Raw genomic sequence first — 23,122 nt, 5'->3', positions numbered from 1 at the left:
GTGTGTGTGTGTCCCGGGCTGGGGAGGGGGACAGGGGACAGCAGTGTCGCCCCCTCTGGGACAGGGCAGACAGGCAGAGTCATACCCTTGCCCATCGGCTGGAGCACAGGCTGCGGAACCCCCAAGAAGGACCCCAAAAGGTCCTGTTTGTGTTCCTCAAAAGGAAAGGACCCCAAAAGGTCCTGTCTGTGCCCACCGTCCCAGCTCAGGACGGGGGGGGGGTGGGAAAGGGGACCCCAAGCTCTCTGCCCCGGTGTCTCAGCTCCACAGTGGGGTTTTCACCCCTCTCCTCATCCCAGTACCAGCCTCAATGGGGTCCCGCTCACCCTCCAGGCTCTCTTTCCTCCTGTGCAAGAAGGAAATGCTCATTGTACTGCTGTGTCATCCTTCCACCTTCTCTCCCCCTCCTCCCCCCCCAAAAAGAGGCTATTAACAACTTTGCTGTGTGACCGACAGCAACGGGGCAGGAATCAAGCACCAAGGGGGGGTTCACTCCCCTCATCCCTTCGCCATTCGCCTGCCATCCCTCTGGAAAGAGCCCAAGCTTCTCCCTTGCCAAGAGGGATCAGATAAGGAACACAAAGCCTCGATTTTCACTCGCCAAGAGGCCGCTGGCGTGATGTTGCCACCAACGAACCATGTGATGAGGGCAGGGCATAAAGGACCATTTTCTGCCCGAGCACAGCATTGGGAAGAATTAGCTTTTTGTGTTTCTTGGGAGACAAACAAGCCTGGAAGGAGCACTGCCTCCTGGAACAGTCCGGCTCTCCGTGGAACGGGGTGGTTTACTCCAGCTGGGACATCCATCAGGCTCCTTCCCAAAGGAGGAGGGAACACCACAGAGCTTTGAGATGATACAAAGCGCTAAAGTACGTTCAAGATAATTACACCTTCCAGATAGCCAGCAGCTGATAGCAGCCCCGGTTTCACTTCTGGGGTGGTTTCACTCCGGGCGGTGCCCTGGATGTCATCCTGGCCTGCTGGATATTCAGGACAGGGGAGCTCCCACGCCAGGGCCACCCATGTCCCTGCCTCAAATCCACGATAGGGATGAGGTGTGGCAGAGACTGTGCAGGCAGAGCAAAACTCAGACTTGTTTCCCTGCATTTAGGCTAGAAGGAAGAGCTCCCTAAAGGGTAAAGTCAGCCAGCACCTCTGCTCTGAGGACAGGCTGAGAGAGTTGGGGTTGTTCAGCCTGGAGGAGGCTCCGGGGAGACCTTAGAGCAGCTTCCAGTGCAGAAAGAGGCTCCAGGAAAGCTGGGGAGGGGCTTTTTAGAAGGGCGTGGAGTGATGGGACGAGGAGGAATGGCTTTAAATTGGGAGGAAGATTTAGATTAGATATTGGGAAGAAATTCTTCATGATGCAGGTGGGGATGCCCTGGCCCAGGTTGCCCAGAGCAGTGGTGGCTGCCCCATCCCTGGAGGGGTTCCAGGCCAGGTTGGATGGGGCTCGGAGCCCCTGATCCAGTGGGAGGTGTCCCTGCCCATGGCAGGGGGTGGAACTGGATGGGCTTTGAGGTCCCTTCCAACCCAAACCATTCTGCGACTCTATGATTTGTTGTGTTTGCTCTTCCACCTGTGGAAGAATCCAGTCCCTACCAGGACCTCTGGCACTGCCCAGATGGTCCAATTTGTTTCCTTTAGGCTGTTATGCAAAGAGGGGAAACTCACAGCAGGAACTCTTGAGAGGAGGACACTCTGCTATTCTGAAAACTAAGGTTATCCAAGGACGGATTGTCCAGCCACGACAACCTGGCTTCCCTTCCTGCAACTGTCTGGGATGGCAAGAAAGGAAAAAATGAATAGGATTGGCATTTTCCCTTCTGCAGAAGGTGGAGGTTGGCAGGTGTGAGATCAGCTGCAGTGACTGTTTGGCCTTGCCAAGGGGCAAAACACCCGCTGGAGGCCAGCAGACAATTCCAAGCACTGAACCGAGCGGAAAGTTCCTCATTCCAGTGCAACGTGAACACTGGGAATGTTCCCGCTTACCAAGGCAATGCGGGCGCAGCACAGGCTGCAGCCAGCCCTTCCGCAGCAGACCACATGGGTTTGGTCAGGGTGAGATTGTAATTCCTCAAACCAGGACAGAGCGGAGCAGCGACCGCCGCCTGCCAGCGCTCACGTGGTGGCACAGAAGCGGCTCCCCAGCCCCTGCACTGCGCTCACCAAGCAGGCCCAATTTTATAGGAAAATACTTCGCTAATCTCAGCTTATTCCGTTATCAGACTGATCTGCCATTCTCCGACGCTATTTTGAGGACAAGGGCAGAGATAGTGGCTGAAGGCAAAAAAGCCACAAGAATCATGGAGAACAGACGCTTGTTGTTCAGAACAAGACTGTGCTCGGGATTAAGTGAGCTTAATTAATCTAAAAAATTAACCTAATTCCATTAGAAGGAAACACAACCCCAAGCGTGGTTATGGATTACTTCCCTGGGAAGGAATCAGAGCCCCAGGCAAGCCGCTACGGACAAAAAACCACTGGAGAAGGTCTGGGGGAACGCACTGAAGAGGTACGAACAGATCTAAGAATGGAATGTTTTCAAGGCTCATGAAATTTTACAGATCTCCCGATGTGATATCACCACACTCTCCACGAGAGGGAGACTTGCTCCTGCCACAGATAGCAGGAGCGTGGCACCAGACAGATGGCACAGCGCCAGACGGTGCAGGCAGCACAGCAAGCCTGGCAGGCGCTGCTCCGCCTGCACCGATTTCAGCAGCAGATGTTGCCCCGGTTTTACCTCTAAATGACCCCTCGCCTCAGTCCTCCACGATGAGGAACCGCGGTAGAGTAACAAAATGATTTATTCTCATTTCCTCATACTGTAGAGATCAGTTTATGTACAGAAACTGTAAAAAAACCTCCAGAGCCTTCTAAGAAGAGCAATTACAGATGCTGCTGGAAAATAAAATCACAGGTACTGGAAGGAACCAAGGGTCAGGGGAATGAGCCTTTGAGGGACTTTCTTTCTGTTTCAAATATCCTTGATGACCTCTTCGAGTTCCTCTTTTGTGTACATGTGGAACTTCATCCCGGGCTCCACCGTGGCAAGCTGAAAGAGAAGGAGCAAGTGGTTAAGCGTGAGGTGACAGCATGGGGCAGGGAACAGAGCAGCACAGCGGACGGAGCAGCTGTTCCTTCTCGGCTGCCTGATCTGCCAGCCCAGCAAGATCATTCCACCCCGTAACATGCTCTTCGATTCCCTAAAATAGCTGCTTGCAGCAGAAATAGCTTTTAATTGACTCAGTCTCCTCATAGTAGCAGCAGCGGGGAACGTCTGTTGGGAAAAGGCAGGCTCTGCTCCTGCTTGCTGGGAGAAAGGCCCTGTTAACACGAGTCCTTCCTCAAACGCTCCTGAAGAGGGGCGGCACTGGCTCCTCTCCTCGTGGAACCAGCCACGGGTTAATTCCAGCTCGTTACATGCCCTGTGAGAATGCACACTTGAAGAAAACACTTGAAGAATGAGCTCTGGGAAAGCCTGGCAGAGGCAAACCTGCCTTCTGATCACCAAACACAGACAATGAGGGCACCTGCCTTCTGATCACCAAACACAGACAATGAGGGCACCTCGTGGCTGCCAGGCACTCTGTGAGAGAGGCCAACGCAATCTCTTCCAAAGCAAAGCCCAAAGGACAGCGCTGGGCACAGCACGGTCCCCCCTGCCCCTCTGCCAGGCCCAGAGGGAGGCGGTGTCCAGGACAGACTGCTGAGACTGCCCAAGGTGAGCACCAGAACAAGGGATACTTGGTGAACCACAATACTGGAAGAAGAACGTAAGGGAGACCAGCGTTCCCACCTCGCTGACGGCATGGGAGCCCAAGAGACACAGAGCTGCCGACAGCAGGCAAGCCAGAAAGCTGCAGGAGCTCACCCGCCGGCCGCCCCACAATCCAGCACGCATCTTCACTCTTCAGGGATCAGTGTTTGTTTGCAGTAAACTGAAGGAAAACTGCTGAGGATCCTGGCAAATCCCAGAGCCCTTCTTGGCTTCACTTCTTGCAAAGTCACCCATAGAATCATGGAAGGGTTTGGACTGGAAGGGACCACAAAGCTCATCCCATCCCCTCACCATGGGCAGTGACACCTCCCACTGGATCAGGGGCTCAAAGCTGCATCCAGCCTGGCCTTGAACCCCTCCAGGGATGGGGCAGCCACAGCTTCTCGGGGCAACCTGGGCCAGGGCCTCCCCACCCTCACAGCAAAACATTTCTCCCTAAGATGTCAATCTCCCCTCTTTCAGATGAAAACCGCTCTCCCTTGTCCTGTCCCTGCACTCCCTGATCAAGAGCCCCTCCCCAGCTTTCCTGGAGCCCCTTTCAGTACTGGAAGAACCCATACAGCAGCACGGGATGTCAGAACACACTTCTGGGATAGAGGGAATGGTTTTCCAGGAGAAAAATCCCCAAGACTCAGCCTGAGAGCCCCTGACAGCCCAGGTGTTCGCTGGCATCCTCAGACAAGTCAGATAGACAGATGCCACTTTAGGCCACCGGAATCACCTGCGTGGGTGCTGGCCTAAACAGACTTGGCCACACACATATATGGCCAAACACATATACGCACCCCGAAACCCCGAGCAGGTACTCAAGAGACACCGACTCCTTTGCTTTTCCATGTCTGCCCGAACCTGTGCCTCATCTTCTCCCTACAAACAAAGCTTTCCTCGACTATTGCCTTACAGGTTTCACAGGGAAGGGATTAATGTAAAAACATAACATCAGGTAAAGGCTCCTGACCTTCGCTGCTGACAGATTTCACACCTCCGTGATCACACTTCGACCTTTGTCTTGGCTGCTAGGTGGAAAACCCCACACAAAAAGAGGGAAGGGTCTAAAGTAAATAAACCAGGGCACCACACTTCTGTAATAAAAGGCTAGAAAGCAGAGCAGCTACTTCAGGTAGCAGATTTTCAAACAGAAGGGTGACTTGAGTCAATAGAGACCTTTTAATCCTCAGCACATTCTTCTCATACTCAACTCTGACATGATTCCTCAACGCGTTCAAGGCTTTGCCAAGCACAGTTAAGCCCTGTTAAACGGGGACAGGACATGAGGATACTGTACATGCTCCTCTGCCTCAGCTTCTTTGCACTGTACTGTGGATTTTCCAGAAGAGTCCTGAAGCTGACGGCAAGAGAACTGATTGGTGGAGGATGGGAGTGCAGCTGGGAAAGCAGATTTCAGTTGTCCAGTGTTGTTTCTGGACAGAGTCTCTCAGTTTTCAGCGTGCTGTCAGCCCTCTTCCCCCCAAAGGAAGCAGGTTAATCACTTCAGGAAAGGTCTGCAGCAGTGGTATTTCATATAAAAAATGGGGTGCACACTTTTAGGCCATATGGGAAATGAGTTCAGGAGAAAGAAATGGGAAAAAAGCAGGAGGAGAGCAGCTCAGGAGTCAGCATAACATGATTTGGAAAGGTCTAGTGTCTCATAACCCGCCAGAAATAGAAGCAAACTCTACACGCCAGCCCTGCTCATCATATATCCATTATCACTAGCGATCTGGAGGGGTTTTTACCTTTGCTACCTAAAAAGGAGCATTACAACTCTAACGAGCAGGGTTTGAGGGGACAGGAACCTGCACATCTGTGGGGATCTCTCAGAGCACCAGTACTGGGACCAAAAGCCGGAGGTTAGAGGAGCACATTGGCTCATGGAGTCTTCACCTCTTTGGTCCTCCTGTCCAACAGATTTTTGGCACCACCCCAAGACTGAATATAGCAAGTCCAGAAGCTGTATAATTTTCATTCCTTCTAATATTACAAGTACCAGGGAAAAAAAGAATGGCTAAATCCAGGAGAAGAAAAAATGATCTGGCTGGAGGGACAGGTTCCCACTGGCTGACTCGGTCTGGGTAAGGTCAGCAGGGGCTCCACGCCCACCCATCTCCAGCCCACATCCAGGGAGCCCCATGAGAATCGTTTCTGCCGGCACTTATGGATTAGCCAGGCAAACGGGCCAGGCTGCACTCCTCAATTAAGCACTCCTCAAGCTCCAACCTTTCTGATGTGCCACACAACGGGCAGTGTGAAGTGACAAGAGCATCCGAAGCCAACGGCTGGCTGGCTGGGGAAGCCCTGAGCTGCTCCACCAGTTCATTCCTTGCTCTAGCAGCACAGGCAGACCTTCTTCTGCAAGAAGCAGACAGCACTCTCACCTGAGTGTTTAAGATGCAAGGCACTGCTGAGACGCTTGCTGCGCAGCCAGCAGGATTTGCACCAAGGAAGCAAAGGCTGCAGAGCGCAGGCTCTGCTCCACGCCAAGCGCCGCTAACAAGTTGCGGTTACCTCAATATTGGTTGCATTCAGCTTCTCCTCCATCACTTGTTTCAGGATGACGAGGGAAGATTTGATTGCCTCTTTCAGCGTCATTGACTGTAAAACAAACCACTCATTAATCGCATCGCTGACGCTCAAGCAAGTACTTGTGCATTGCCCCCTGGGCTGTGAAAGCACTGCTCTCCCTCCCCACCCCGGGCTGTGAAAGCACTGCTCTCCCTCCCGCTCCCCTCAAATCCTTTAAGCTGTCACTGGCAGAAAATTCAAAAGCTTATCAGGTTATCTGCAGTATCAACAAGAGATCAAAGCGCGCTGTTCAGGCAGGGCAGTGACAATTGCAGGGATGGCGACTTTCTGCTCCCGTATAACTTTTTACAAAGCTTAAGAACTGTTAATCTGGGCACATAAAGCTATCAGGATCGGGGCACAAGGAACTGCTTCCCTTCACCAGTCACTGTCTGTCAAGTTGTTCCCCACAACGAGCTCCAGTGGGAGCTCCAAAAAGCCAGACTCCCTCTTGGCAGCTTTAATCACATAAATCCCCACATGAGGAGGAATCAGAGCTGAAGGGCTGTGCAGTGTCTGAAGAGTGAATGCAGTGGTGTTTGCAGGAACTCTGCACTTGGAAGGTGGTGAAGAAGCCCTGGGGCTCAGAACTCAGACAGTTCTGCTAGCGAGCAAATCAGGTTGCTGAGTCTTCAGCACCATCACTTATGCGTGCCCTCACAGTGTTTGGGTTCTTACCACAGAGAATGGGCAGCTCCCCCCCCCGGAGGTTCTTCTATTTGAGGTCAGCTGGGATCAGTACTTGCAGCTAAAAGCCATCAACTTCACTGGCTGAACGGATTGGGTGAAATGAAGCCACTTGCTTTAGTTCCATATGCTCAGGCTGCATCCATCCTGAGCCCAGATGCCAGCCGCCGGTGTTCCTATAGCAATTCTTTTATTTATAGAGGACTTCCTGACATGGGCTTAATTATCACCTGCCAGAGGCAGAGACTGGCATCTCAGACACGTCTCGAGTTCCACGGAATCACCGTGGCGGCTGCGGGGAGCTGCAGGCCATAGGTACTCCTCATAGTAGAGATCCTCATGCAACAACTCAGCACTGACACCCAATCACGGGATGAACTGCCAAGGACTGAGTCCCACCCTGACAACCCCACACACCTCCTCTGCAGCGCAAGATTCTTACAAATCACTGAAGAGGAAAGGGATGAGCAGATCCTTGTAGGTTGTGAGGTACCTCTAAATTGTGAAATGCCAGCCCCGATCCAGCCTTTTACCTTATGGTAGACCTCCTGCAGAGAGCTCTGTGCGCCCTCTGAGGCGGAGCCGATAGCTCTGGCATCGCACTGAACAAATGTCCCCGACGGGTCCATGTGAAACCTGCACCAACACAGGGGAGAGAATGAACAGTCACTGCACCCCATCCTGCACCGTGGCACCCCTAGGGCTTTCCCACCAGCCCTGGATCCTGCACGGCTCAGAGCTGGAGAAGAACAAGGGCTCCTCCGCAACGACAGCACATTTGCCAACAAGCAGCAGCCCCTGGCAGTGCTCAGCCTCCCTCCTCACGCCCAGCCGCCACAGGGCGATGCTGCAATTCCCACAGCACAGGTCTCTCCTCCTGGCATGCAGAGGAGGAGAACAAGGGTTGAGGAATGCCAGAGTCACCAGCAGACCCACACTGGGCTGGTAAGCTAGGAAAGCTACACACTCCCAACACACCGCCCCTCCGTACTCGGAGGAGAATTGTTTTCCTTATTTTCCTCCTTATCTTATTTGTTTAATAAACTCAGCAAGTTTTCAGTCCTGCTCCTGGGAGGAGGACCATGAGGAGACCTTATTGGGTTGGCTCTGCAGAGCCATTCCCACCTCCAGAGGAGGCCAAGTGTTTGAAGCACAGGAGTTCAGGTTACAAGCACTCCACCACCACCCCGAGGAATGTTACAGCAGGCTCCATGTATTATGTTACCCGTGGCTCTGCTAGTCCTTTAGGGAAAGGTAAGAATAAACTTGGGACAAGAAAGGCTTTAATGCCTCCCTCCTGTCCAGGAACCCACAATAAAAAAGCACGGATTCGGCGAAGGCATGGCATCCTCATCAACCCCAAAGAAGCAGCCAGTGCTCACACAACCCATGCTTTGAATGGAAGGGTTCAAAAGCTTTAACAAACACATCACGTACACAATGAGATAAACCCCAGTATTTCAGTAAAATCCCAGAATCAAGTCGCTATAAAGTCCTGGGAGATTTTATCTCTTCCCAGAACTGTGCTGGACTAAGAGTCAAACTTACAGCTGGGGTCCCTTCTCATCAACTCCTCCAAAAAGCAGCGCGACGCCAAATGGACGAGACTGCAAGAAAAGGAGCAGAGAGGTTAGGGCAAGGCTGAGGGCAAAGCCAGAGGGGCGCCCCCCACACCACCCTGAGTCCCCCCAGCTCCGCACCATCGCCCCTGGGTCTGCATCCTCCTCCCCGAACTGAAGCGCCAGGTTGGACACAGCCTGCGTCACGCTCTCCACTGTCATGGTTTCGTTGTAGGTGAACCAGTGATTCTGCAGAAAAAAACAATAAAGACTCAAATTATCGCCTTGTTCCCAAAATTCAACAATCCTAGATCATTCACACAGTGGGCTGGAGCGATGCCCTGCATAGCCACAAAGATGACTTCCCTCTGGGCCGGCTGCTGGCACCGGGACACAGCCCATCCAGCCACAAGAGGGAAGTGCCAGGAAGACAGCAGAAGCACAGAACAAGAGCTGGGAAGCTTGTGCAGGGATCCCCCAGAAACCCTGGGATTCCTAGGCCTTGGGATGCCAACAGGGAAAATGCAAGGTCAGAGCACTTTATCCCAGTATCTGTTTCCAAAGAAATGGAGTTATCCGGTTCTTCAGAGGCACGAGGAGTGCCGGCATGCAGCCACACTCCATAAAATAGTCTTTACCACAGCAGAGATACTTGCACCTGGGGCTTCCACGCACCATAGGCACCGAGGAAATTTGAAGGGTTAAAAATATAAGCAGTATAACCAGTCTTCTGTCGAGACAAAGTCAGCCACAGGGTTCCAGATGTTCACCAGAGCAGAGCTGCTGGTGCTGAGACCACTGGAGAACCTAACATAGCATTCCTACCAAAAAACCCACAGGGAAGCCTCCACGTCTTATATTCTGCCAAAGCCACACGAGGGAAGCTGTGCTCCCCACCAGCCTCCCACTCCATGCTGGCTCCTTTGCTGTAACCATCTTCCCACTCCAGAGACTTCCCAGATGCCCCTGAGCCTCGTACTGTTGTTTGAAGAGAAACTTAAATCTTACCTGAGTCTCCACTCTTGCTTTATCAATTAAAGTCTTTGCATCAGCTATCAAGCCGCTCATGGCACACCCTGGAATGGGAGAGGGAAAACACGAGTCATTTCACCCATTAGTCACGAGGCCACCTTCCCCCGGACTTCCCAAAGCCCACAGAGACATAAAAAAGGCTGCAGGGCATAATGGTTCCCTGCGTGGGAGCACACAGCAGTGCAGCACCACACCTTGCTGGGGGGAAAGGAGGATGGGATCGAAACAGATTTGCTCAAGAGCATAGACAGATGCCCAGCTGAAGGGCAGGTACACAGCCCGGTTCTCTCAGTCATCTTCCACCCCCCCCCCAAATCCAAACTGGTTAAAGGTGCCACATTTGAGGTCTTTCAAGAGAAGCAATCTCCTTGGAAGAGGAATTAATTTCTCCTCTCCACGGGGAGGGCTGGCTATGCCATAGCTGAGGGGGATACAGCAGGAACCCCCAGCACAGATCTTGCTCCAGGAGGAAAGGGGTGGTATTGCAAGCATATAGGAGGAGGAAATAAGGCTCTTCAGGAGCTCCTTCCATGCCTCATGTCATCAGCAACAGGTGTATTTTGGAGGTCTCCTGCTTTTCCAGGCAACATATTTGGTAAGGAGCCCACCGCGGGTCCCCTCACAGCGCAGTAAGCTGCTGGAGCAGGAGGACAGGCTAACATTAGTGCTGCAGGAGAAACTTGCCTGCAGTCAAGCCTTTTGCAGTAATTCCCTGCCCTCCCAGATCTAAATTTGGGATGAGCTTTCACGAGGGAGGTCACAGAGGCAGGAGGAGTGCTTCAGCTGCCTCTTCCTGCTCCTGTAACTATGTCCTGCTGGCCTGGAGCCTGGAAAACCAGTGACCAGGACCCGGCATTCACTGCGAGGGATGATCATTCCCGCTCAGTTCAGCTGAGCTGTCTGCAAGGAAAGTTAGCCCTGAAACCCCGCTTCTGATACTCCCAGGGAACAGTTGTCATATATATATATATATATATATATATACACCTCCAATGCTTGAGGGACGCTTCCGAGTGCTCTCACAGAGGGGCAAAAGAAACGCTCTTCTCCTTACCTATGTGGGAATCGATTTCTACAATCTTCTCGATGCTGCTGGGTTCCATGAGCGGGGAGGTGATCCTCTTCTCCACGGCCAGGCAGACACCCTCCGAGGTCTGGATCCCGATGGCTGTGGAACCAAGCTGCAAACCGCTGCACCGTTAGCACCACCGCACCCAACACGGGGTGCAGCACAGCTGCTCGCACAAATAAGCGGCACAATCCTGATTTTGGCTTCAGTTATTTGCGGGTGTTTTGGTTTGGAGATGTTCACATCTCTGGCACAGAAATTTCATTGTATGCAAGACCCTCTGGCTTTGCATACCGAGTTTAAAGTGTTATGACTTGAACTAGGGAAATAGAAAGGTTAAACCTGTGCTACTACCCATCTGAGGAGCTTGTCAGAACCCAGTAGGGCTGCACAAACCATTAATCGCTTCCCCGAGCACCCACTTTTATTAAAATAAATCCTTTTGAATCTTCCTTGGCAAAACAGAAACTGGCTTTTAAAGCAAGCAGGATTTCACATAATTGCTTTAATTCTGATTGCACCCATGCTTCTGACTCGGGCATTTTTCTTTCAATTAGCTCTTTTTCTCCCAGATCAACAGAATTTATGATGGGAATGAGAGCATTTTGCACAGCAGCAGTTAACAACCTGCAGCAAGTTCTGTCCTGCTCCTGCAGGACAGGACACCATGGCATCACCACAGTCAAGGGGCGTGCAGATCCCAAGCACTCCAGCCCTGCTCCCTGTACTCCCAACTTTCCCATGCAGGTGAATTTACCACAAGAACCTGTGGTGTGGAGATGCTGACTCTAAATACCCAAATCAGGCTGATTTTAGTAGCTATAGTGATGACCACAGGCCTGGCAGAGGAGAAGCTCTGTCATAGGCACCTGTGGTTCCAGGCACAGTCCAACACTCCCATCATTTAAGCATGCAGCCAGTCACAGCCACACAAATCCTGAGGGAAGGAGAGACTCCCAATGGCATCTTGGATGTATTTTTGTTAATGAAGTTACAGCTTCATTAAAGACTCCTCCACCCCTAACGCAGGGGCACCACACAGAGCATGTTGCAACAGCCACGGAGCTGCACAAATTCTGTCAGAGAGCTTATGGGCTGATCCAGAAAGAAGCCAGGAAACTTCTGTGTGATTGCTACTGACCAGGGAAGGGATCGTCCCTCCATGCTCAATGCTGAGGAGGCCACATTTCAAATCCTGGGTTCAGTTGTGGGCCTCTCGCTCCTAGAAAGACATTGAGGGGCTGGAGCACATCCAGAGAAGGGAATGGAGCTGGGAAGGGGCTGCGGTACTGGAGATCAGGGAGCAGCTGAGGGATGTGGGGCTGTTTAGTCTGGACGAGACAGAGGGGAGACCTCATTGCTCTCTGCAGCTTCTTAAAAGAGGCTGGAGCCAGGCAGGTACTGGTCTCTTCTCCCAAGAGACAAGGGATGGAACAAGAGGAAACAGCCTCAAGTTAAAACGGGGAGGTTTAGACTGGATATTGGGAAAATTTCCTTCACTGCACAAATGATGGAAGCATTGGAACCAGCTGCCTAGGGCAGTGCTGGAGTCCCCACCCCGGAGGGATTTAAAAGCTGCGTAGATGTGGTGCTTAGGGACAGTGTTCAGTGGTGGAATTGGCAGTGTTGGATTTATGGCTGGACTCAATGATGTTAAAAGTCTTTCCCAACCTCAATGATTCTGTGTATTTGTCAGCAAGGAAACCAACATCCTTTTGAGAGCTTTTCCTTCCCAATGCCTTAACGAACATCATTACCCTCTGTCTCCTGATTTAGGCAGTGTTTCAGTGAGCTAACACCACACAGGGCAGGTACAGCCTGCACTCTCCTCCTCCCCAGCCCAGGCTCACCCAGAGCTGCTTCCCTGCACCACTGGAGCAGTTTCCCCCAAGTTTCAACTCATTCCTAATCAATGCCCACAGCCTACGCAACCATAATCTACCAACCAAGAACATGCAGTGCCCCAGAGAGGCCGCTGGGCTCTGCAGGGGTGGGGCCACTTGCTCAGAAGAACCTTTACCTTTCAGAATCCAACAGAGCAAATGGTGCCCCACTTGAAAAGGAAATTTGACCCAGCGGGGGAAAAGCATCTACTTTGAGGTTTTTAAGGGTTTAGTTTAGGGGTAGATTGGTGGTGGGAGACAGGGAAAGGAACATTCCTTTGGTGTTAGTGGCTTTTGAGTCTTCTTAATAGAATCATAGAATGCCAGGTTGGAAGGAACCTCAAGGATCATCTAGCCCTTCCTTTTCAGTTGACATACAACTTAAATGAGATGGCCCAGCACCCTCTTGAGCTGAACCTTATAAGTATCCAGTGTAGAGGAATCCACTGCTTCCCTGGGGAGATCATTCCAATGTTTAACTGTTCTCACGGTGAAACGTTTTCTTCTGGAATCCAATCAAAATCCCCCCAGAAGCAACTTATACCCACTACCCCTTGTCTTCTCCATGTAACTCCTTGTAAAAAGGAATCTCCATCTAGTACCTGAAAGGGGCTACAAGAAATCTAGGGAGGGGCTTTTTACAAAGGCAGAGTGATAAGACTAGGGGCAATGGCTATAAATTGGAGAGGGACAGATTTAGACTGGACATAAGGAGGAATTTTTTCACGATGAGAGTGGCGAGGCACTGGAACAGGTTGCCCAGTGAAGCTGCGGCTGCCCCCTCCCTGGAGGTGTTCAAGGCCAGGTTGGGTGAGGCCTTGGGCAGCCTGATCCAGTGGGAGGTGTCCCTGCCCACTTTGAGATCCCATCCAGGCCAAATTATTCTACGATCCTCTTGGCAGACATCCTTTATATACTGGTACATGGTAATAAGGTCTCCCCTAAGCCTTCTCCTCTGAAGGCTGAACAAACCCAGCTCTCTCAGCCTTACTCTGTATAGAAGGTTCCCCAGTCCTCTGATCATCTTAGAGGCCCTTCTCTGGATCCTTTCCAGTCTGTCCGCATCTTTGTTGTGTAGTGGGGACCAAAACTGAATGCAGTACTCCAGGTGCACCCTGACAACGCTGAGTAGAGCTCTTAAAGAGCCGAGCTGCAGGAGGTTTGGTTGGATGGAAGGAACCGCACACTGCTGCACAACTCTCCTGCTCCAAACTTTGGGTGAAAGGCTGGCAAAGGGTTCCCATACCTTTCTCCTATGGGGAAAAGCTCAACATTGTGTACCGCCCCAGGAGCCAGCCAAACCATACCTTGCTGCAGAGCCCAAACAACAGAACCTGCCTGCTTTATTTCTGACCAAAGCCAGGCTTTGGGTGAAAGAGCCCTTAACATCACCACTTGGTGACCAGATGACAGTACCTTTATGGCCTCGATGGCATACTCCACTTGGAACAGCCTCCCCTCCGGAGAAAAAGTGTTCACACCCCTGCAAGAACAACATCAGACATGGTGTAAAGTGCAGGGAGCTTAAGGAAGACAAGAAACACAGAGCGATGACAGGAAGGGTGATGCCAGCTGGGACCGGTAATGTCAGAAGAGCAGTTGGACCGTATCACAACTTAACTGGAGCCTATCATCCTCCCGGCAGATGCTCACAGGGGCTGGATTCAGGATGCTTATGGAGAAAGAGAACAAAGGAATGTCGGCAGGCTCCTTTACAGCTCAAGAGGAGGTTTGTTTCCAGGGCAGACTTCCTAGTGTGGACGCTGGAAGCACATCGTCTTTGGGCTCCACTCAGCACACCTTCTCTCAGCACCAGGAGACAGCAGGGGTTTGTTTCACCAGTGCAGACCCGTTTGGATTCCACATTGCATCCCATCCCCGTACCTCCCAGCCCGACTCCCACTGCACAAAGCAGGGGCCAGCACTGCTCTCCCTGCCAGCCCCACAGCACTGGTGACTGAGAGAAGCGCTGTGCTCGACTCCATTGGCACATGAAACCTCCGTGGGGATGTTCAAAGCCACCTCGTTTCGGAGCCGTTTAGCGAGACAACTACAGCTTTATAAGCACGCAGGCAGCCTCCCCGCGCATCGCGGCCGCCCAACCCGTTCGAATAGGATGCGCCCCCCCCTTTTCCCCTACCAGAACCGGACACTCTACAAACCCTAAAGGAAATAAAAACGATTCGGAGCTCGCCGCAGGGTCCCAGTGCCCGGCGAGGGGGGGAACCCGCCCATGGCCGAGCGGAGGTGCTCGTGCAGGGCCCAGAGGGGCTCTCGGCGCGGCCCGCGGCGGCCGGTCCCACGGGGCTAGCGAGGGGGGTGATGGGGCGCAGGCCCGTGACTCAGCCCCAGGCCGCGGGCGGCGGAGGGGCAGCAGGAGAGAGGCGGCGGCGGCAGGACGGCACTCACCGGTCGTACTCGGAGCGCGTGAGGAACATGGCGAGAGCGGGGGGGGCGCCGGGGGATGGGGGGCAGCGCGGGGACAGGAACGGGCAACGGAGGTTAGAGCACCACTCTGCCTTCTCTGGCTGCTTCACCGCCGCTTCCGGTTAAAGACCCCACCTCTTCCGCCCGCGCCACCAGCCCATTGGGCCGCCCCGCTTGCGCTCCAGCCAATGGGAGAGCGGGGAGGGCGGGCTCGGCGGGGAGGGGCGACTGCAGTGAGTGCCTGAGGGGCGTGGCCAGAACGAGGGGGCGTGGCCAGGGCGAAAACGGAATACAATTCACTAAGGGGCGTGGTCATAACTCTTAGGGGCGTGGTCATAGCAAGAGGGCGTGGTTAGTGCTCTAAGGGAGCGTGGTCAGAGCAAGGGGGCGTGGCCAGCGCTAAGGTGCGTTCGGCCCGTTAGGGGGCGTGGTCGGGCTGCCAAAGGGCGTGGTCGAGTAAGGGGGCGTGGCCAGAGCCAAGGTGAGCGCCCAGAGCTCTAAGGGGCGTGGGCGGTGTATTTGAGGGCGTGGCTAGATAGGGCGTGGCCGCACATAGGGGCGTGGCCTGGGCGATAAGGGGGTGGGGCCAGCGGCCACGCCGCGGGCAATGGGAGCGAGGACACCGGGAGGCATCGAGGGGCCCCGGGGTCCGCCGGGACCGAGGCAGCACCCAGCTCTCCCCGTGCCGCTCCAGGGCTGAGGAGCACGGGGAGACCCACCGGGAGTCGGACGAGGCGACGGCCGCCCCCGAGGGGGCTGTGTCCGCGCTGGGCGGCGGTCCTGGGGGCGGACCGGTGAGGGGGGCTGTTCCGGGGGTGTCCGGGGGCGGGGCGGTGCTGCCCGTCCCGGGGGCGGCGGGATTGTCGGGGGCGGCTCTGACAGCGGAGCGGTCCCAGCGGGCGGTGGAGGCAGCACCCCCGGCCCGGCCATGTCGGAGACCGGTACCCCCGCGACGGCTGACAAAGCGACCCGGCTCCAGGTAGGGCTCGCGGTGTCACCCCACCCCCCTCCCCGGTGCCCGGGGCAGCTCCCGATGCGGACCCCTCGGTGGACCGGCACGGTTCCTTTGGGCAACTCCGGTGTAGCTCTGGTCCCTCTGTGTCATCGTGCAACTCCCGGTGCAGCCCCCGGTCCCTCCATGCAATTCCCGGTGCAGTCTCCCAGTTTGCTGGTGCAGCCTTCGGCTGTTCTGTGCCGTGGCCGGTGCCGCCGCCCGGGGCAGCTCTCCGGTCCCTCAGTGCAGTCCCCCCGGTCCTGCGGTGCAGCCCTCGAAGAAGCCCCCTTGGTCCTCGGTGCAGCCCCCCCGCCCGGTTCCCCACTGCAACCGCACCGCCCAGAGCAGCCCTCCGGTCCTCCGGTGCAGCTCCTCCACTCCCCCGGGGCAGCCCCCCCCCCTCCCCCGGGGCTGTCCTTCTGTCCCCCATGGCCGCCCCCGCCCGGAGCAGCGCCTCGGAGCAGCCCCCCGTCCCCGGTTGCAGCCCCCCGTCCCCGGTTGCAGCCCCCGTCCCCCGTAGCAGCTCCCGGTGCCCCTCGGAGCAGCCCCGTCGTCCCCGGTTGCAGCCCCCGTCCCCCGTAGCAGCTCCCGGTGCCCCTCGGAGCAGCTCCCTCGTCCCCCGGTTGCAGCCCCCGTCCCCCGGTTGCAGCTCTCGTTGCCCTCGGAGCAGCCCCCTCGGTCCCGGTTGCAGCTCCCGGGTCCCCCGATTGCAGCCCCCCGTCCCCCGTAGCAGCTCCCGGTGCCCCTCGGAGCAGCCCCCTCGGTCCCGGTTGCAGCTCCCGGGTCCCCCGATTGCAGCCCCCTCGTCCCCGGTTGCAGCCCCCGTCCCCCGGTTGCAGCTCCCGGTGCCCCTCGGAGCAGCCCCCTCGGCTCCCGGTGCCCCCGGTTCCCTCTGCCCCGTCTCGAGCCGCTCTCTCCCCGCAGGACCGTGTCCTGGGTGGGGTGCGCTGGGGCCGCCTCCTGGAGCCCCTGGGCTTTATCAAGGTGCTGGAATGGGTGAGTGCCTCCTATCCCCCCACCCCGGACCTGATCCTGACACCCCTACAGACACAGCCCCTTCCTCAGCACCCATGGGTGCTGCTGCCCCGGGACCCCTGTCTGGTATTACCTCCTTTCCCCCAGATTTGGGGTCCCTCATTGCTTTCCTAAAGCCCTCCGGGACGAAGGGACCCCAGAGCTCCCCCTGCCCCTCCAGAGCCTCCCCCACCCCAGCAGCCCCAGGTGCAGGGTCCCCATCTCGGGGGGCTCTCGGGGTGAGGGGGTGCTGGGCTGCTCGGATACCCGAGTTTGGGCTCCCCAGTGACCTTGAGCAGGTGGCTCTGCCCGGCTACGCTGGAGGGGACGGTGACATCGGGGTGCCGGGTCCCCGTCATTCCCTTGGGGTCGGGAGGTGCTGCATGGGTAGGTGGGGAGGGAGCTGGGGGTCAACAGGCCCCAGAGGGGGGACCCCAGGGACGGGGGGAGCCGAGCACCCGCAGCTCTGGCCCGGCCATGCCATGAATGGCTCAGGGATTGTATTTCAGGGCGGCATTTCTGTGGCACAGCCCCCGCCATGGCCAGGGCCTCTCAGCCAGCCCCACACCCCAGTGCCAGCACTGGGGAAACTGAGGCACCGGTAGGGTTCAGCCACGGGGTGCAAAGTTGGATCCGTTTGGACATCTCCTGCCCGGAGGAGTGGGTTAAGGAGGCATTTCCCCCAATCCCACAGCTCTTTGCTTTGGATAATTCCTCCTGGGGAGGCGCTGGGCACCCCCTGCCAGTGGGGTTGCTGTGCTGGATCAGGCCCTGAGTGCACAGACAACCCAAAAGCAGGAGGAAAATCCCTGGGAAAGCCGCCAACGCTCCTGCTTCATCCCTGAGTGCTGCACATGGGTCTGTCCATCCCCACAGCATCAGGCCTGGCCACTCGGCTGGGATGAGTTGCCAGAAAACGGTTTGGGAACAGAGTTCTCCCAGCACCCGCCTCCGGAGATGGGAGCAGCTGAATGGGAAATGACAGTGACAGCTACTGATGGAAGGGGATGGATGTGGTCCCGCAGTCGGGATGCTCCCAGTGAGCTGGAAACCTCCTCCGGTGCTTAAAATTAACCGGTGGGGTGGCCTTGCTGCAGTCCTCCATCGCCCACTCCCCCCAAGCATCGTCCCCCACTGCTGCCCCTTTTGTCCCTGGGCACAGATCTGGGTGCCAGCGGCAGCGCCGGTGACCAACAGATGCTGAGTGGCAGCTCGCCCTGCACCGCTGTGGCTACGGTGACTCAGCGCCGCGGGGTGCAGCTGGGTGGGTGCATCCCACCCCAGGGTCTCAAACCTGACACCTTCCCCCCTCCCTTTATTCTCACGCAGCTCTTTGCCATCTTCGCCTTCGGAGCCTGCGGCTCCTTCAGCAGCGAGACCGGGGCGATAGTGGTGTGCAACGATGAAAACAAAGAGATGAGCGCCATTTTCATCCAGTTTGGGTACCCCTTCAGGTGAGGGGGCACCGAGCATGGGTCCCCCGGGAACCCACCAGGAACCCCTGGCGTGGCCCCGCAGCGAGCTGGGGGGATGTGGGGTGCCAGGTTGGGGTTAACCCCTGTCCCCGGCTGCTGAGAGTCCTATGGGAACACAGCCACCATCCCCGTGGGCAGTGAGGGGCCGTGTCCGGCTGGGAATCCCCCAGCACTGCAAGGCATTCCCGGTCTCCAGTTCATAGCACCGTCTGGGGGATCTTGATTAATCAGGGAAGGATGGAGCTGAGCCAGCCATGAGCTTTTAACCCCTTCCCTTGGCCACTGGCCCTGTGCTGGAGCACTGCATGACATTAAAGGGTCCAGATTCCAACCCAGCAGTGGGTCCGTGCACTCCATCCCCAAGGAACCACCCCAGCATGGTTCTTTCAGTTCTTTCAGTCTGGCAGAGCCATCTTCACCACCCCTTCCATCCCTAGACCACCCAAAATCCCCCTGCCACTATCCCAGGTTATACCAGATCCCCTTCGAGATGCCAGACTGTGAGGGGAAGTCGGAACCCCAGACCCTGCACCTCGTCGGCGATTTCTCCGCTCCTGCTGAATTCTTCGTGACCCTGGGGGTCTTCTGCTTCCTCTACGCCATGGCAGCTCTGGTGCTTTACCTGCGCTTTCATTCCCTCTATGGTGAAAATAAGAAGCTCCCCATCGCGGTAAGGCAGCTGCAGCCTCAGGTGGGGATGGGACACATCCTGCCTTGCTCTGTGCCAGCACCGCCGCTGAGTGTCCCCATCCCGGCAGGATTTCTGCGTCACCGTCTGCTTCACCTTCTTCTGGCTGGTGGCGGCGGCGGCGTGGGGCAAGGGGCTGAGTGACGTGAAGGCGGCCACGCGGCCCACCAGCCTCATCGCTGCCATGGCGGTGTGCCAGGGCGAGGTGGCGGTCTGCAGCGCTGGCACCACACCAGCCATGGGGCTGGCCAACATCTCTGTGGTGAGGACCACGCACAGGCACACCGTGATGCTCACGGGCACACGTGGTACAGGCACACAGGTCACAGGTGGTCACATATACACCCAGAGGCACGTGGTACAGGCACACAGGTCACAGGTGGTCACATATACGCTCACAGGTACACGTGGTACAGGCACACAGGTCACAGGTGGTCACATATACACCCAGAGGCACGTGGTACAGGCACACAGGTCACAGGTGGTCACATATACACACAGGCACATGTGGTACAGGCACACAGGTCACAGGTGGTCACATATACACACAGGCACATGTGGTACAGGCACACAGGTCACAGGTGGTCGCATATACACTCACAGGCACACGTGGTACAGGCACACAGGTCACAGGTGGTCACATATACACCCAGAGGCACGTGGTACAGGCACACAGGTCACAGGTGGTCACATATACACACACAGGCACATGTGGTACAGGCACACAGGTCACAGGTGGTCACATATACGCTCACAGGTACACGTGGTACAGGCACACAGGTCACAGGTGGTCACATATACGCTCACAGGTACATGTGGTACAGGCACACAGGTCACAGGTGGTCACATATACACACAGGCACATGTGGTACAGGCACACAGGTCACAGGTGGTCACATATACACACAGGCACATGTGGTACAGGCACACAGGTCACAGGTGGTCGCATATACACTCACAGGCACACGTGGTACAGGCACACAGGTCACAGGTGGTCACATATACACTCACAGGCACATGTGGTACAGGCACATAGGTCACAGGTGGTCACATATACACTCACAGGCACAGGTGGTACAGGCACACAGGTCACAGGTGGTCACATATACACTCACAGGCACAGGTGGTACAGGCACATAGGTCACAGGTGGTCACATATACACGCACAGGTGCACATGGTACAGGCACACAGGTCACAGGTGGTCACATATACACAGGCACACAGGTCACAGGTGGTCACATATACACTCACAGGTGCACATGGTACAGGCACACAGGTCACAGGTGGTCACATATACACACAGAGGCACACGTGGTACAGTCACATAGGTCACAGGTGGTCACATATACACTCACAGGCACATGTGGTACAGGCACATAGGTCACAGGTGGTCACATATACACACACAGGTACACATGGTACAGGCACACAGGTCACAGGTGGTCGGATATACATGCACAGGCACACCCTTGCTGGGGCACACGTGTGCACAGCGCACACGTGCACACACGTGTAGATGCTTCACCAAATCCGTGCAGATGAAGACACAGCAATGCACACCCATATTCACATGGAAATGCACATGCACATGTGAATGCAACACGCACACAGGCGTGTATGTGCACGCACACATGGGTGCTTGTGAGCCCTCGTGCACGCACACGCATGGGTGCTCAGCTGGGAGAGGGGATGGAGATGTGCACACATGCACTGCATGGCCATGGTGCAAAATATATGGTGGCCCTGTGGCACGTGGGACCCATCCTGCACCCCCAGACACCTCCCCCCAGACACAGGGGACCCCCTAAGTGGGGTGGGCAGTGGTGATGCAGCCCCTGCGTGGGCACTTGGGGTGCATGGAGTGTATGGGGGGCATTGGGTACATGGGGGGCATGGGGTGCACAGGGCACATGGGGTGCAAAGGGTGCACAGATCTGGGGTGCAGGAGGTGCGTGGGGTGTATGGATTGCATGAGATGCATTGAGTGCGTCGGTGGCATGAGGTGCATTAGGCATATGGGGTGCATGGAGTGCATTGGGTTCATATATGGGGTGCATTGGGTGTGTGGGGTGCACGGGGTGCATTGGGTGCCATGGGTTGCATGGAGTCCATGCGGTTCATGGGGTGCATGAGGCACATGGGGTGCATGGAGTTCATTGGGTGCTATGGGTTACATGGGGTGCATGAGGCACATGGGGTGCATAGAGTGCATTGGGTGCATGGTGTGCATTGGATGCTATGGGTTACATGGAGTCCATGAGATCCATGGGGTGCATGGAGTGCATTGGGTCCATGCATTGGGTGCATGGTGTGCATTGGGTGCTACGGGTTACATGGAGTCCATGAGGTCCATGGGGTGCACCAGGCACATGGGGTGCATGGAGTTCATTGGGTGCTATGGGTTACATGGAGTCCATGAGGTCCATGGGGTGCATGAGGCACATGGGGTGCATGGAGTGCATTGGGTGCTATGGGTTACATGGGGTGCATGAGGCACTTGGGGTGCATGGAGTGCATTGGGTGCATGCATTGGGTGCGTGGTGTGCATTGGATGCTATGGGTTACATAGAGTGCATGAGGTCCATAGGGTGCATGAGGCACATGGGGTGCATGGAGTACACTGGGTTCATATATGGGGTGCATTGGGTGCTATGGGTTACATGGAGTCCATGCGGTTCATGGGGTGCATGAGGCTCATGGGGTGCATGGAGTTCATTGGGTGCTATGGGTTACATGGAGTCCATGAGGTCCATGGGGTGCATGGAGTTCATTGGGTGCTATGGGTTACATGGAGTCCATGAGGTCCATGGGGTGCATGGAGTCCATTGGGTGCTATGGGTTACATGGAGTGCATGAGGTCCATGGGGTGCATGAGGCACATGGGGTGCATGGAGTTCATTGGGTGCCATGGGTTACACGGGGCTCGCAAACTCCCTGGGGTCCATGGAGTGCGTGGGGGCACACGGGGCACGTGGAGTCCATGGAGTGCGTGAGGTGCACGAGGTACATGGGGCACAAGTGGTGCCGGGGCTGGGCTCACCCATGGGTGCCCCTACCGGGGGGGTCTCTCCTCTGTCCCCCCAGCTCTTCGGTTTCCTCAACTTCGCTCTGTGGGCCGGGAACTGCTGGTTCGTGCTAAAGGAGACGCCGTGGCAGGCGCAAGCTGCACCCCGCGACAGCGCTGCCGAGCAGGGTGCCATCGACAAGCAGTAGCGCCCGGGGGGTCCCCCCCTGTCCCCCGGCACCTCGCGCCGGCCGCCAGCCCGGGGACTGGGGGGGTATGGATGCTGTAGGGGGGGACACGCGTAACCCCAGGGTTGGGGCATTAGCGGCTGCTGCCGGGCTGTACAGAGGGGTCTGCGAACCCGGGGGTCCCGCTGTGCAGGGGGGGGCTTTGTGCAGCCCCGGGGTCCGCGTCTGTATGGGGGCCTATAAAGTCCTGGGTACCGGCTCTATAGAGGGCTACCGATAGCCCCGGTGTCTGGCTCTCTGTGAGGGTATGTACCGCCCCCGGGGGGGCTGTTCTCTATAGGGAGCCTTATATAGGGGGTATATACAGCCCCCAGGGGTCCTGTGGGTCCCGGTGTCCCCGGGGCAGTGCTGTGGCTGCTGTGTGTCCCAGTATCCCGGTGTCCTGGGCCAGAGGGTGGTGTGGGTCCCGGTGTCCCGGGGCGGTGGGTGTTTGGTAGTCCCGGTGTCCCCGGTGCCATGGGTGCCATATGTCCTGGTGTCACAGTGTCCTGGGGCAGTGGAATGCTGTGTCCCGGTGCCCAGGGTGGTGGGTGCCATATGTCCCGGTGCTCGGGGCGGTGGGTGCCATGTGTCCCGGTGCTCGGGGCGGTGGGTGCTGTGTGTCCCGGGGCGGTGGGTGCCGTGTGTCCCGGTGCTCGGGGCGGTGGGTGCTGTGTGTCCCGGGGCGGTGGGTGCCGTGTGTCCCGGTGCTCGGGGCG

At 56.3% G+C, this 23,122-nt stretch overlaps 2 protein-coding genes across 2 annotated transcripts; one reads left to right on the top strand and one right to left on the bottom strand.

The window, feature by feature from the left end:
* Positions 1 to 2,796: 2,796 nt before the first annotated feature.
* On the bottom strand, positions 2,797 to 15,116 carry PSMA5 (proteasome 20S subunit alpha 5). Its single transcript, XM_054087794.1, has 9 exons — positions 14,983 to 15,116; positions 13,990 to 14,056; positions 10,676 to 10,802; positions 9,598 to 9,665; positions 8,731 to 8,838; positions 8,579 to 8,637; positions 7,564 to 7,666; positions 6,287 to 6,373; positions 2,797 to 3,055 (listed from the first exon to the last, which is right to left on the bottom strand). Exons 1-9 carry the CDS (start codon positions 15,009 to 15,011, stop codon positions 2,978 to 2,980), a joined length of 726 nt encoding a protein of 241 aa, XP_053943769.1. The 5' UTR covers positions 15,012 to 15,116; the 3' UTR covers positions 2,797 to 2,977.
* Positions 15,117 to 15,832: 716 nt separating this feature from the next.
* SYPL2 (synaptophysin like 2) lies at positions 15,833 to 22,558 on the top strand. The gene is made up of 6 exons (XM_054087710.1): positions 15,833 to 15,979; positions 16,919 to 16,990; positions 18,338 to 18,462; positions 18,952 to 19,153; positions 19,242 to 19,433; positions 22,257 to 22,558. Exons 1-6 carry the CDS (start codon positions 15,929 to 15,931, stop codon positions 22,383 to 22,385), a joined length of 771 nt encoding a protein of 256 aa, XP_053943685.1. The 5' UTR covers positions 15,833 to 15,928; the 3' UTR covers positions 22,386 to 22,558.
* The last annotated feature ends 564 nt before the right edge of the window (positions 22,559 to 23,122 follow it).

The sequence above is a fragment of the Cuculus canorus genome, chromosome 24, assembly GCF_017976375.1.
Source record: "Cuculus canorus isolate bCucCan1 chromosome 24, bCucCan1.pri, whole genome shotgun sequence".
NCBI classification, from domain to species: domain Eukaryota; kingdom Metazoa; phylum Chordata; class Aves; order Cuculiformes; family Cuculidae; genus Cuculus; species Cuculus canorus.
Note: the sequence above shows the minus strand (reverse complement) of the source record. Positions and strands in the feature narration are given on the sequence as shown.

What these genes read in the sequence shown, in the direction of transcription:
- PSMA5 (XM_054087794.1), bottom strand. Translation starts at nt 15,011, where the DNA reads ATGTTCCTCACGCGCTCCGAGTACGACCG. An exon ending in AAGCAAGAGTGGAGACTCAG is followed by an intron (nt 8,839 to 9,597) that starts GTAAGATTTAAG and finishes TTTTTTCTGCAG; the next exon opens with AATCACTGGTTCACCTACAA. An exon ending in GATGAGAAGGGACCCCAGCT is followed by an intron (nt 7,667 to 8,578) that starts GTAAGTTTGACT and finishes GTGTTGGTGCAG; the next exon opens with GTTTCACATGGACCCGTCGG.
- SYPL2 (XM_054087710.1), top strand. Translation starts at nt 15,929, where the DNA reads ATGTCGGAGACCGGTACCCCCGCGACGGCTGACAAAGCGACCCGGCTC. An exon ending in ATAAGAAGCTCCCCATCGCG is followed by an intron (nt 19,154 to 19,241) that starts GTAAGGCAGCTG and finishes CCATCCCGGCAG; the next exon opens with GATTTCTGCGTCACCGTCTG. An exon ending in GGCTGGCCAACATCTCTGTG is followed by an intron (nt 19,434 to 22,256) that starts GTGAGGACCACG and finishes CTGTCCCCCCAG; the next exon opens with CTCTTCGGTTTCCTCAACTT.